General features: G+C 38.5%; 1 protein-coding gene across 28 annotated transcripts in view; it reads right to left on the reverse strand.

The window, feature by feature from the left end:
* Positions 1-14,595, reverse strand: part of EIF4G3 (eukaryotic translation initiation factor 4 gamma 3) — a 351,983-nt gene that overhangs the window by 19,606 nt on the left and 317,782 nt on the right. For all 28 annotated transcript variants that reach the window (XM_059135850.1, XM_059135849.1, XM_059135848.1 and 25 more), the window contains 4 exons: positions 11,102-11,274; positions 3,869-3,994; positions 2,274-2,355; positions 101-199 (listed from right to left, as the gene is read on the reverse strand). In XM_059135850.1, the coding sequence (XP_058991833.1) occupies positions 101-199; positions 2,274-2,355; positions 3,869-3,994; positions 11,102-11,274 (480 nt within the window). The remainder of the gene's footprint in view (positions 1-100; positions 200-2,273; positions 2,356-3,868; positions 3,995-11,101; positions 11,275-14,595) is intronic.

Raw genomic sequence — 14,595 nt, forward strand, 5'->3', positions numbered from 1 at the left:
GTCTACTTTTCATGACTGAACTACTAATGAAATTACCTTCATTTAGTCTATAAAACAGACCAACTACTATAAAACAGGAAGGTATAAGCCTTGTTCTTACCTGCTCCAAGAGAAAATTATGTACATCTTCTCCTTCTGGTAAAAAGTCCTTCCAGGTGAGGTCAGCCTCCCTCCATAAGGCTCCCACTTTCTTATGGCTCTAAAACAGAGATAAGTCCAATCCATTTACTTTTACATTGTGATAAGAAGGAAGAGGAGGAGGAGAGGAGAAGTCTTGCTTAAAGTCAAGAGTATAGAATTGTAAAGACTGAAAACTCAAAACTTTCCCTTGTTTGTTTTTTTTTAAATATTTAATTTTTATTTATTTGACAGACAGCGATCACAAGTAGGCAGAGAAGCAGGCAGAGAGAGAGGGTCAAGCAGGCTCCCTGCTCAGCAGAGAGCCCGATGTGGGCCTCAATCCCAGGACCCTGGGATCATGATCTGAGCCGAAGGCAGAGGCTTTAACCCACTGAGCCACCCAGACCGCCCAAAACTTTCCCTTGTTGATATGAAGTTAATGTCTCAGGACTCCTTGCTTTCACACCAAGGTATCTGAATGTATGCAAATGTAAGAGTGAATGGCTGTGATGTAGCTATTTAAGGTTCAATAACTTATTTTATCAGATGACTAATCTGGGGAACTGTAAACTCACGTTTGGGATTTATGAATATAAGCACCTAAAAAAGGTTCAATTCAGAGTTCATAAATTCAACAGTGTCTCTTGTCCTAGATAGTGTTATATACACCTGCTATTAAAGCCATTCATCAAGCCTCACTGGAACCCCTTCCTCTTCATAGTAGATCACAATTATGCAAACATGAGAATGACTAAGGAGGTTACTGCTCCTGAACCAGGAATGAGAAGTATTTCAAGGGCAAAAGGAACATGGTTGAGCTAAGATATAACAGAGAAGAGCTGCTGTCAGCTGAAAACTGATGAGAAGGTACAAGTCCACTGCCTGAATGAAGTCACAGTAATAAAGGGAAAGGTCAGCCGTTGAGCCATGGCTACTAGCTATGAAACATGTACTGATTATCTCATAGAGTAACTTGTCCAAGGCACCACAGCTAGCTGATAACCCACCAAATTCAGGATGTAAACTCAGGCTGACTGCAGAAATTATGCTCTATGAGAACCTGGTTAGGAGAAATGAGAATTTGCTTTCTGTTTCTACACATAAAAGTTAATAAGAATTTGAGTTTTTAATAAGGACCAAAGTGAAGTAGGTTAGGAAAGGAGGAAGGAATTCTGGACCTACAAATTAGGGTTCAATAAAAACTTTAGTGCCATCAAGTAAGTAGTATTAATAACAAATAACTAGAACTAGAGTCCAGGCTCTTTAGTACACCCGTCCATGAATAACTCGTACAGAGATGTAATACAAAGGGACTTCTGTATACCCAGAGGGAGTACTGAAACAAAACAGTTTTACTGATGCCTATAATAAAACAATGAAATCTATTATCCCAATACTTTTGACTCTGGTTTGAATAAGTCAGGAATCACTCCAGAATTTTCATGTATGAATTTTATTTTGATGTTTCTCACCCCGGGTGTTAATACCACTTTCCCAAACCTCTTAAACCTTTAATATAGCACTGAAACACTCTTGAAAGTTTTAGTTTAGACTTGTCTGTCTCCCTTTCTAGTTTATGAATTCTTTGAAGACTTAGTTCTTTGTAAACTAGGAACCTGGCATAGAGCTTTTGCAAAGAAATGTGCAGTATTTATTAAACTCAATTAAATATAACTTTAAGATAGCGATTCACAATCCTGTAGAATAATTTTTTTTTCTGTAGAATAATTTCTAACACCTATTACTCATCAGATTACCTATCCTGAGATCCAAAATTAATAAAATCATCATTTTAGGCACGTTACATTACTCTAAAAGCAAGGAGTTTTCACTGAAATCTACTAAAAGTAAAAATAATACAGCCATTATGTTTCAAGAAGATAAAATTACTGGTCACTAATACAACGTATTTTGAGATTCTTTACAATTATACCAAATCCAGTTGAGATTAGAGAATTCTTTGCCAAGTTACTACTAACAGAAGGAGAAATAGACCTTTGTAAGAAATCAGGTTGAAATACTTCTTTTCAAATAATAAAAGGCTACAGAAATACTTGCACAGTGATACCTAAGCTCTTCACGGATAACTCAGGACCCAAAATTACTGCCCTTCCTAATATGCTGTTGAGTCTGACACTCGGTTTAACACTCACCATTTGTTTGCATAGAAGGTGCAATATTTCAGAAAGCAAGACCCCAGCTCTTCCAACAGGAAGTAAAGGTTTGCTAAATTCTCTGTAAAAGACAGGAGTAGTAATTAAGTTCCTCTGAACAAACTCCCTATTCTAGAACAGTAGGCAAACAATGTGTGTCAAAAGAACAGATACTACGCAACCTAAATAATAATGGGCAAGAGAAAGTTCCAGGACATGCTCTAAGTAATGTTCAGCAGAAGACTTCAAGTTCACTTTATGCTTCATGGAAAAGCTGGAAAGGGACCTTAGAATTCCTGGGTTTTGCCTTTTTCTTTGATTGTGATAGAAGCAATGCAATGATCAGTCCCACTTAATCATCTATTTACATAAATACCACTTCAAGCCTAAAGGAGAGAAGAACCTTAGGTAACAGGGAACTACAAAGCTTAATTATGAAGTGTTTTTTTTAAAAAGGAAGATGTTCTTTAGACTATGGATAAAACAGAAAGGGACCATTTATTTTTCATAGTCTAAATTAGTATTTCCCACACTGTGTTCCATAGGATATGAATAATTATTCCTCAAGAAAAGGATTTTATAATTAAGTGAGGCAATGCTGAATTAAACAAAGATAAAATCTTTTCAAATTTGTATTTTTTTAAAATAAGCTCTATGCCCAGTGTAGGGCTTGAACTCATGACCAAGAGGTGAAGAGTCACATATGCTACAGAATGAGCCAGCCAGGTGCCCAAAGTTAAATAGTTTTTCTTATTTTGTTTTACTACAGAATTCTCATATTCTTTAATGTCCTGCAAGCCTCAAACAAAAGGGACACACAGTATGTGGAGTTTGAGCATATGAAGTTTTTGGGGGAAATACTACTGTTGTAAAAAAACGTTTAGGAAAAATTAGTCTGTACAATATAGCAACAATTCCCAACTCCTGTCCAAATCTAGGAATGCCTAAAATGCAGTTCATTTTATTATAACCAGAGCATATACAATGCAAGTGTCAGTCTGACAAGCTATTATGTAGAAATAACTTCTCATGGCATTTGAATAATGACAGACATAAAAGTCAGATCAACATTAAGTTTCCAGGACCAATAACTTTCCACTTAAGTGATTCTGGAGCCCTATCGACAAACATTGTTAACTTCAATGGACCACAAGGTCATCATATCCCCATGACTTCTCCACTGCAGATAAAGTGTAATGTAACATTTTCACACTGAAATGTCTTTTCTTAAACTTAAGTATAGCTGTATTAGTTTCAAGTGTATAACAGTGATTTGACAATTATATATATTATAAAATGCTCAGTGTGATAAGTATAGCTACCATCTGTCACCATACAAAGCTACTGTGATATTATTGGCTACATTCCCCATGCTACAGGTTTCATCCCCATGACTTATTTACTTATAACTGACAGTCTATACTTCCTAGTCCCCTGAAATGCGAAGTTGTGAAGAGTCACAGGCTGCATCCAAGAGCCTCCAAAGGGACCAAGGGAACAGCACTACGCTAGAGTTCGCTGCTAAAGTTTCGCATCTGTTTACCTTGCTGTATACACACCCACAAAAACAAAAACAAAAAGCAAGTAAAACTTACATGAGAAGTTCTCTCATGGAGATTCCTCCTTCTTTTAACATGGGGGTTACCAGTTCAGCAAGGTACAACCAAATGTGGGGAATATCAATGGCCATGTCATCTGCCAATTCCAATGTTTCTGAAAAACTGAAAAGAACAAGAGAAAAAGTCACACAAATGTAAGTCAAAAGTTAAGATTAAATAAAGAGACCAAAAATCAGTCAGTCAACAAATACCTATTAAAGCATCTATTATGTTAGATACCATGCTAGGCATAAAGTAACTGATAAATAATAAGTTCTTATTCTCAAGAGCTTATGGTAGGGGAGGAGAAAGAACAGCACAAACACAAGCACACCTGCAGAAAGGGCTAATAACTGAATGACATGAACTGTGGTACCAGGATGTGCCAATCTAGATGGGGACAGAAGGTAACTCCGTATAAAGGTGACACGTGGAAGATTCTACGATGAAAACAAGGCAGCCATGTTATGTTCTGGGGGAAGAGATATTCGATCTAATCCTACACTATCTACAGTTGAGTATGGTACTCTCTGTGTCAGTCACATGCCCCCAGTAAAAATTTTGGCGTAATGTAAACTAGACCCAAAGAGAAGAAAGGACAAACACCCTTGTCCTTGAGGAGCATACAATGAGGGAAACAAACTGATTGGATATAAAAGAGTCTGATGACATTACTAATAATATTATCATTATGACATATTAAAAACTGTTGTACCTTTAAATAAAAGCTAATGGTTTCAGGATTTCATGCTATGAAATTTTTTTCAGTGTGAAAAAAAAATAAATGGGATTTAAATATAAAAACGTGGAAAGTCAAACACAAAATATAAGTACAGATTTAATTAGGGTGAAAAATCCACAGCTATTCATTTATTAATATAAAAACGTTTAATTCAAGACTTTGTGAATTAGTCCCATACACAGCATATTAAAAAGGACAAAAACAAAAGTAAATTTAAATAAAGGAGACATACATATAGTTACAAGGACATACAGGTAATTTAAGGAAAGGGATGAGTGAGTGCTGGGGCATGGGCAGGTATATTTGTCTTCACAGCTTTCCATATCTCTGCATACAGGAAATGTGTGCTTTTTTCACTGTAGTTCAATTCTTAGCTAGAGCACGCCACTCTGTGTACCTACCATACGGGTCTACACGTCATTAAAAATTCTCACTTAAAAAGAGATACCACTAGGGGCGCCTGGGTGGCTCAGTGGGTTAAGCCGCTGCCTTCGGCTCAGGTCATGATCTCAGGGTCCTGGGATCGAGTCCTGCATCGGGCTCTCTGCTCAGCAGGGAGCCTGCTTCCTTCTCTCTCTCTCTGCCTGCCTCTCAGTGTACTTGTAATTTCTCTCTGTCAAATAAATAAATAAAATCTTAAAAAAAAAAAAAAAAAAAAAAAAAAAAAAAAAAGAGATACCACTATAAGGAAGGGTCACCCTTCTGAAGGTGCCATTTCAAAAGTTTGTAGCTCTGCGACATTACTTAACTCTGGGCTTCATGAATCCTTAACACCAACTTTCAGGCCTCACAGCTCATAATGATTTGAAATCTACTTGCTGTACAACAGATAACTTAACTGTTCTCTCATTATGTGCACACTTTAAGCTCAGTTAATGTGCCACTGATGGCACATTATCTGGCTGGACTCCCCAATTTCTGGGATAATCATCCTATAATGTCAATTCATGTTCTATGGCTTAGTGGCATAGATTAAGCTATTTAATGAGCCCATGAGACAACTGTAGCTATCTGGGTCTCTCAGCAATAGATCTGTGATTTTCACTTCATATTACAATTAGAAGACATCTACCCATACTCTTGCCTTTGTTTTCTTTCTTTCTTTCTTTTTTTTTTTTTTTAAAGATTTTATTTATTTTTTATTGGACAGATAGAGATCACAAGTAGGCAGAGAGGCAAACAGAGAGAAAGGAGGAAGCAGGCTCCCTGCTGAGCAGAGAGCCCGATGCGGGGCTCGATCCCAGGACCCTGGGACCGTGACCCGAGCCGAAGGCAGAGGCTTTAACCCACTGAGCCACCCAGGCGCCCCTTGCCTTTGTTTTCTATTTCTTGATTAGTCAGTACATCACGAGACAGTCTCTAGAACACAATCACTGGTCAAATCCATACTGCTGATAAAAAACATATTTGGCTGAACACAGGGTTTCTATAGAAAAAGCTTGTTAAGAGGCTTATTTCTTTTCAGACTTACAGGTCCTAAATCATCTTGTACATTTTTTAAAGAAAAACACATGGTGGGGCGCCTGGTTCAGTGGGTTAAGCCTCTGCCCTGGGTCATGATCTCAGGGTCCTGGGATTGAGCCTTGTGACTTCAGGATCTCTGCTCAGTGGGGAGCCTGCTTCCCTCACCCCCTGCCTGCCTCTCTGTCTACTTGTGATCTCTGTCAAATAAATAAATAAAATCTTTAAAAAAAAAAAAAAAGAAAAGAAAAACATATGGTGTATAAAAGTCCCTAGGTAATTATCTTTATGTCTTTGGCCTATTACATATCCTGTAACAATGCCTTGTATAATACACATTTTCTGCTGGCTGAATGAATGAGACAGAGCTACACCATAATCTTGCTTCTTGGTACATAGTGACCATTACATCCAATGGACTAAACTTTGGGGAAGTCCAGAGGTGGGACTTTAAGCATCCCTCCCTCATCTCAATTACAGAGGCTCTACTTTTACTCACTTTATGAGACTGAGTTTCTATCTAAAATTTAATTAAAGGGGTATGGTTAAAAGTAAAAAAAAAAAAAACACAACAACAAGAAAACCTTTTCTTTAGTTCACTGAAGTTCAGAAATCTGAAAAGGCAATCTTTCATAATTGGAAATGGTATTATCAGCAGCATCTCCCACAATTTCCACTGTGATAATCAAAAAATATATATCTTGATATAGAAAAACAAGAGAGAGATAGTAAGGACATCTAAAAATCAAACAGGTTAAGCATTATTATCACTGGTCATAACAGAATCTAACTACAGGTAAAAGGAAGAAATAAATGAGGATGAACGCTTCTTACACTTTAGTATCAAATTGAGAGGATCACTACAAAGAAGAGGTTTTTATTTTTTTTTTAAGATTTTATTTATTTATTTGACAGACAGAGATCACAGATAGGCAGAGAGGCAGGTAGAGAGAGAGGAGAAAGCAGGTTCCCTGCTGAGCAGAGAGCCTGATGCGGGGCTCGATCCCAGGACCCTGAGATCATAACCTGAGCCAAAGGCAGAGGCTTTAACCCACTGAACCAACCACCCAGGTGCCCCCAAAGAAGAGTTTTTAAGCTAGCTCTTACCTGTATAAGCAAACGTGGTCTCTACTGTCAACCAGCACCTCTGCAATTTTTAAAAAAAATTTGCACTTCTGCAATTCTGCATCTGAAACTTAAGTCTGCATGTCTGTGTAAGCTTTAAATAGTGGGGTAGAATTGCCCTAAGTGGCAGGAAAAGTTGCCCAAAGTAGTCAAAGAAATAAGAATTTTCTCTCTAACAAATATCTCCCAAAGTGAAACACTAATATATCAAACTTTCTAAAGGTACATATTGTGTGTCTATTGACAACTCCAATTTTTATCATCCTGGTTTTCATTTGTTTATTAAATTTCCAAATAGATTCCAATTCCATGGCTAATAGTGAACTGTACACAACTATTTTTACTAGATAGTTTTAAGAATGAAGTCTTCCAAAGCCATGTTATAGAATGAATGTATCAACACTGTATGCAATACATCTATCTATACAATAACACATATCTACCAACCAACATACCTAATTAGCATCATAAAGTATTCAGATTTAAGTCCTGAGAATTTCAAGATGGCTTGATGTCACCTTTGTGGGAATATTTTTAAAAATATTTTATTTATTTATTTGACAGAGACAGAGGAGCATAGCAGAAGGAGCAGCAGAGAAAGAAGGAAGCAGGCTTTCTACCAAGTGGGGAGCCTGATGTGGGGCCTGATCCCAGGACCCTGGGATCATGACCTGAACCAAAGGTAGGCTCTTAACTGACTGAACCACCCAGGTGCTCCTATGCTTTTGTTTTGTTTTGTGTTGTTTAGGCTTTATTTATTTATTTGAGAGAGAGAGAGAGAGAGAGCACACACGAATCAGCTAGAGCACAAGCAGGGGGAGGGGCAGAGGGAGAGAGGCAGAGAGAATCTCAAGCAGACTCCACAATGAGTGTGGAGACTATGCAGGGCTCCATCTCACAACCCATGAGATCATGACCTGAGCAGAAACCAAGAGTCAGACATTTAACTGACTGAGCCACCCAGTAGCCCCACGGGGATTATGTTTTACACTCAGCAACAATTATGCTTTGCGTTGATAAACTATCTAGTAAACAATATGACACAGACTGCCTATTTTAAACTTCTATCTAGTATCAGAATTTAGTAGCAGTGCATACTTTGAAGGGTTCTATAGAAGAAATGGCAGATTAATAGCTGGCTAATCAGGGCCCAGTAAACAGGGAGGCCTTCTACCTTACATCACCTCTGGCTTGGGGAGCTGGGCAGAAACAGCTTTAACAACTGCTCGGAAGGGGTGCCTTGGTGGCTCAGTCACTTAAGCACCTGTGTTCAGCTCAGGTAATGATCCACGTTGGGCTCCCTGCCCCTCACGGCACTCAAGTCTGCTTCTCCCTCTGCTCCTTACCTGTTTGTGCTCTCCCTCAAATAAAGAAAATCTTTAAAACAAAAACAAAGACATTAACTGCTTGGAAATTGGCATCTACGGGGTAGCAACATCCTAGGAAGCTGACCTTAGATGTTTGCCCACAATGCTATGTAAAGACAGAGGTCTTTGGATACTGGGACTAAAGAGACAAAAGTCTCGGGGTATTTTTGTGGCTCAAATGAAATGGCCTCTCTGGGCAATGTAGGGGTTTGGGGGGGGTAGGAAAAGAATAAATGAAACAAGATGGGATCGGGAGGGAGACAAACTGTAAGAGACTCAATCTCATAAAACAAACTGAGGGTTGCTGCGGGGGAGGCGGGTAGGGAGAGGGTGGTGGGGTTATGGACATTGGGGAAGGTATGGGCTAAGGTGAGTGCTGTGAAGTGTGTAAACCTGGCGATTCACAGACTTGTACCCCTGGGGCTAATATTACATTATATGTTAATTAAAAAAAAGAAAAGAAAAGAAAAGAAATGGCCTCTCTGGACAGTATGAACTATTTATAATTTGGGATTTAGAAGTAAATGAGAAACTCTGATCTATTTGCAAGAAAGCTCTTGGTGGAAAATGACAAGTGGCTATCACTTTGTGTTCATCTTAGAAAAAAACTGCTGGGCCTCTTGATTTAGGAAGAAACAGGGGTCTTCATAGGGGTTTTGGCCTAAGGATGGCATGGTTAGGTCTAAAAAAGTATTAAAAGCAAGGTCTAGAGCCATGTGGAAGGAAGTAGGGATAGAGGAAGATGAAGTAGATACTGAGATACAGAAGTGTTCATTTCATTTTCAGTATAAATAAAAGGTGGTGGTTTTATTGCCAGCAGTAGCAACAGCATCACCACCCATAAAAGTGTAGACAGTATCTCAGTAGAAAAGTAGAAAGTGTCTCAGTATGACACTTTTTCCTCAAAGAATCCCCCAAAGGAAAATACCAACATCTGAGGTAGCCAAGAAATCAAGCTAGCACCTCACAAGTTCAATGAAGCCATGAAGCTAGACCCTACTTCCTAGGGTCTTTCTAGATACAAATAAACTTAAGAGTATACTTTGAAGAAAGAGAGAAAGGGCAAATAGTAATCTAGCATTCTCATTTGTAAAATTATCTGGTGAATACATCATAACAGATGAGAAAGAAGCAAATATTTACAAATTAATATAATTGTGTCCTCAACTATAGTTTTCAAGGTTTGAAACTCTCATTTCAAGTTGGCTGGGCACAGAAAATTCGTGAGGGCACTGATACCCTCATTTGCTCTATTTACACAGGCTGATTATTGGAATGAACTGATTTCTCTTTCTGAAACTCAGAAACCATCTCGGTCTTAAAGGCCAAGAATCATAGTAACTTTAGCCACAGTTTCTAAGAAGACCTTAATCTAGTCTTTTACTGAATTTATCACAGACTACCTTATTACAAGACAAGTTATTAAAAGACTTATTGAAAGACAAGTTATTAATTATCCTAAGGGCAAGTATGTATTTTCTAGGACCTTGAAGACACTGTCATAGTTCCTCACAAAATCAAATGAGTAATTATTCCTAAATACGATCAACTTTGGCATTTAATGGTTACCTTATTCGAAAGGGTTGACCATATCTGTAAGACATACAGTGGCATTTCAACACACGTGCATTTAATTTACAAGAATGTACTATGAGCTTGGCCAAAATGGTTTACAAAGAGAAAAATAAGTAGTGCAGAATTCTTACTGCCATTCTACCCAATGAACATTTATGCTGAAAATGAAATATGAATCTGATGTTCAGCCTTCAGGAGGTTGTAGTTCCTAACTGATTAGAGAGTGGGCACCTGGCAGTGCTGGATGTGTTTCTATGTTGACATTTGCACAACATGGCTCCTAAAATGAATTTTTTACTATATGCAATTTTCACCTTAAACATTGATTTCAGAACCTAAGCCTGGGTAAGATTCTGGGCTATATCACAAAGAATCCATGCACATATGATGATCACAAACATATCAGAACTTGATCTGATGAGTAAACAACACTACTGATAGCTAGACTTCTTCAAAAGAGCCATCAACAAGACTCATAATGAAACCAATCTGAAACAGACTAAATCATTAACAGTTTGGAGTTAACCTCCTTCTAGGGGGCTAAAGTGGGTAGACAAGCATTCATTGGCAAAATAACCACATTTTATTGAAAGTTTTAGATTTAAGTTGATTTTCCACACACAAAAAAGCGTTTTCCTCAAAGAATATGCACAGTTACCATTTAAGTGGGCTGGTGAGGGCCTGAGATTCCCCAAGTTTAAGTGGTCTCTGGTACCTTACTTATACCATAATACAGATCTAACAGTAAAATTTTGGAAACCAGGAGATAACCTTTATGCTCTAGCACAATCTACCACATGCCATCATATCCACTAACATACTATCAACATATTATACATCAACACATTATACTGGACATAATTTTACTCTATGAAAATAAATGGTTAAAAATGTACTTTTAAAATTAACCACTGCTCAAGAGCCTAGAAACTGAATGTTACTCTTGAGGAGGATACTGACCCTTTGAAAATGTCCTGTTTGCTGAGTTTTTCTGACTGTACCAGCTGATAGAGTAATTGGCCCATGTGATCCCTGGTGATTTGGCTCCTTTCCAGGGTGGACTCCACTCCCATTCTCACAAACACATGTAGCAGGCCCTGGGCATTCAGCTCTTCCACACATTGCATGGCTTCCTGTTCAAACAGCAAATAAGAGCTTACTCTGAAACCTGGATCCCATTACCAGAGTGTTAAAAATAAGTTTAAAATCTTACACTTAACGACAAAGTCAGGAGAAACCTCCACAAACAAGACAGTCTTCAAATATTTTTTTAAACATTAACAGAGCTCAATAAATTGCAGGCTGACATGGGCGATATTAACCATATTAAAAAACAACAGAATAGAGATCTTTACAAGGGTAATATATTTAGGTTAACAATTTTACTAAAGATCACTCAAAGAACCAGAATCAAAAATATATTTTTCTATAAAATGTTTACCTGTGTTATGATCATTTAAAAAACTAAACATGGCATATTACAAAACAGATTCAATATTATGAGTCAAATGACTCAATGTGGCAACTGAGATAATTTTGTTTGTTAATATTTGCAAAATCTTCAGTGAAGAAGGTCTTCCTTTATAGGAAAGTTAATATGGTTAGCTTAAGTACTAAAACCTTTTAGGAAGTTCTTGGGGTGTGGACTTGTGAAATGGTCCTTAGCATAGGGGGATCTGGCTAGGTCTGTCTCTCTGAAGCCAGGCAGTCAGGGTTGCTGAATCACCAATATAGCAGTGTACCTCCCTGCCCTCAGGTATTCAACTTTGTCTGAATCCAAAATTCTTTGGTTGAACTTGTTAAGAGAGTAGCTCTTCTGAGGGGAAAGATGCACATGAGAAGGGCAGCCTCCTGACTGAGGAAGGGAGGAAGGCACATCTAGGTTTCTCACTGCTGCTTTATTTCCCCTCTGATTTTTTTTTTTTTTTTTTAAAGGTAATTTTTTTTTTTTTTTTTAAGAATTTTATTTATTTATTTGACATAGAGAGATCACAAGTAGGCAGAGAGGCAGGCAGAGAGAGAGGAAGGGAAGCAGGCCCCTGCTGAGCAGAGAGCCCGATGTGGGACTTGATCCCAGGACCCTGAGATCATGACCCGAGCCGAAGGCAGTGGCTTAACCCACTGAGCCACCCAGGCGTCCCGTCCCCTCTGATATTTTATTTCATACCTCCCCCACATCCACTTTTTAATCTAAAAAACTTTCAAACTACAGAGAAATTGAATAGTACAATGTACACATTTTTGCTTAATTCAATTGTGATTCATCAATTGTTAGGTCTCTCTACATATATGCAAGAATTTTAATATCCATATAATGTCAATAAAAATATTATCTGAGGGATGCCTGGGTGGCTCAGTGGGTTAAGTGGCTGCCTTTGGCTCAGGTCATGATCCCAGGGTCCTGGGATCAAGCCCCACATGGGACTCTCTGCTCAGTGGGGAGCCTGCTTCCCCCCTCACCCCGCCTGCCTCTCTGCCTGCTTATGATCTCTCTGTCAAATAAATAAATAAAATCTTTTAAAAAATACTATCTGATGGGGGGCCTGGGTGGCTTAGTCAGTTAAGCATATGACTTGTGGTTTCGGCTCAGTCGGGATCTCAGGGTGGTGAAATGGAGCCCTGCATTCGGCTCCATGCTCAGCAGGGTGTCTGCCTGAGATTCCCTCCCTCTGCCCCTCCCCCAACTCAGGCTTATTTGCTCTAAAATAAATAAATAAATCTTTAAAAAATGATATATGGGGTGCTTGAATGGCTCAGTTGGTTGGGTGACTGCCTTTGGCTCAGGTCATGATCTGGGAGTCCTGGGATCAAGTCCCCTATCAGGCTCCAAGCTCTGCAGGGAGTCTGCTTCTCCTCTAACCCTCTCCCCTCTCATGCTCTCCCTCACTCTCTCTCTCAAATAAATAAATAATATCTTGAAAAAAAATGCTACCTGATATATAGTATACATTCAAAATTCCCACAACTGTCCCCACATGTCCAACATAGCTATTTGTTGTTGTTCTGGATACAACTGAAACTCTAATATCCCATGTCAGGATGCATGATGTCTCTTTGGACTCCTTTAATAATAATAATTTTATATTTATTTATTTATTTTTAAAGACCTTTTTTTTTTTTTTTAAAAGATTTTATTTGACAGACAGAGACCACAATTAGGCAGAGAGAGAGGAAGGAAAGCAGGCTCCCTGCTGAACAGGCACCCCAATAATTCTATTTTTAAGTCATCTCTATACCCAACATGGGGCTCAAACTTACAAACCCAAGATCAAGGGTCACATGCTCTACTGAGCCAGCTAGGCGCCCCAGTATCATGGTACTTTTAATGTCTCAGCTATTCATAATCCTGTCCTTTCCCTGATTTTCTCATGATTTGAATCTTATCATTTAGTACTCAGTACTCAGCTGAACTGACACCTCCGATGGTCTCTGTGACTAATCATGGGCTATCGTATCACCTAGTTTTACTTCTGCACATATTTATTAGCTATCTTTAGGGCTGCTCTGTACCTCTCATTAGATGGTAAGCTCCACAACTGACCCACAGAAGCAGACTATGTTGTTCACTATATACACTACAGAATATCCAAGCAGTCTTCCCCAAAATGTGGCCGGCACATTTTAGATACTCAATTAACTATATATCACAAAGGCTAAAGACACAGGGTGTAGAATCAAAGAAATGTAGGTCTGAATCCTGGCTTTGCTTCTTACTACTAGGTGAATTTAGGAGTGTAACAATCTTTTAGTCTTAACTTCTCCTCATAGAGTTACTGTGAGGAATGCGCATAAGAAAAGGATGGGACACACTGCCAAACACAAAATAAAGGGTCAATAAATATTAATTTGTATTATTTTTTTAAAAAGATTTGTTTATTTATTTATCTGAAAGAGAGACAGAATATGAGCTGGGGAAGGGGCAAAGGGAAGGGGAGCAAGAATCCTCAAGCAGACTCCCAGCTGAGCAGGAAGCCTGATTCGGGGATCAATCTCAGGACCCTGAGATCATGACCTGAGCCAAAATTAAGAGTTGGCTGCTTAACCAACTGAGCCACCCAGGCACCCCAATTTTTATAATAGCACCTACTAAGATGCTAGAAAAATCTCTTCCTTAGGATGTGCTCTGTAAGCCTTTAGCACAACATACTGATATGCTAAAGGTAATAAGATATAGTCTATGCTCTGAAACTAGAAACCTAATTTTATTATTTTTAAAAAATATTTTATTTTTAAGTAATCTTTACACCCCATGTGGGAGTCAAACCTACAACCCTGAGATCAAGAGTTGCATGTTCTCCCAACTAAGCCAGCCAGGTGCCCCATTTTTATTTTCTTAAGGAATCTCTGTTCTCACTGTGGGGCTCAAACTCCTGACACTGAGACAATGAGTCACATGCTCTACAGACTGAGCCAGCCAGGAGCCCCTAGAAAACTAATTTTAAATCCAGAGTCAG

Source organism: Mustela lutreola, chromosome 10, assembly GCF_030435805.1.
Source record: "Mustela lutreola isolate mMusLut2 chromosome 10, mMusLut2.pri, whole genome shotgun sequence".
Classification (NCBI taxonomy): domain Eukaryota; kingdom Metazoa; phylum Chordata; class Mammalia; order Carnivora; family Mustelidae; genus Mustela; species Mustela lutreola.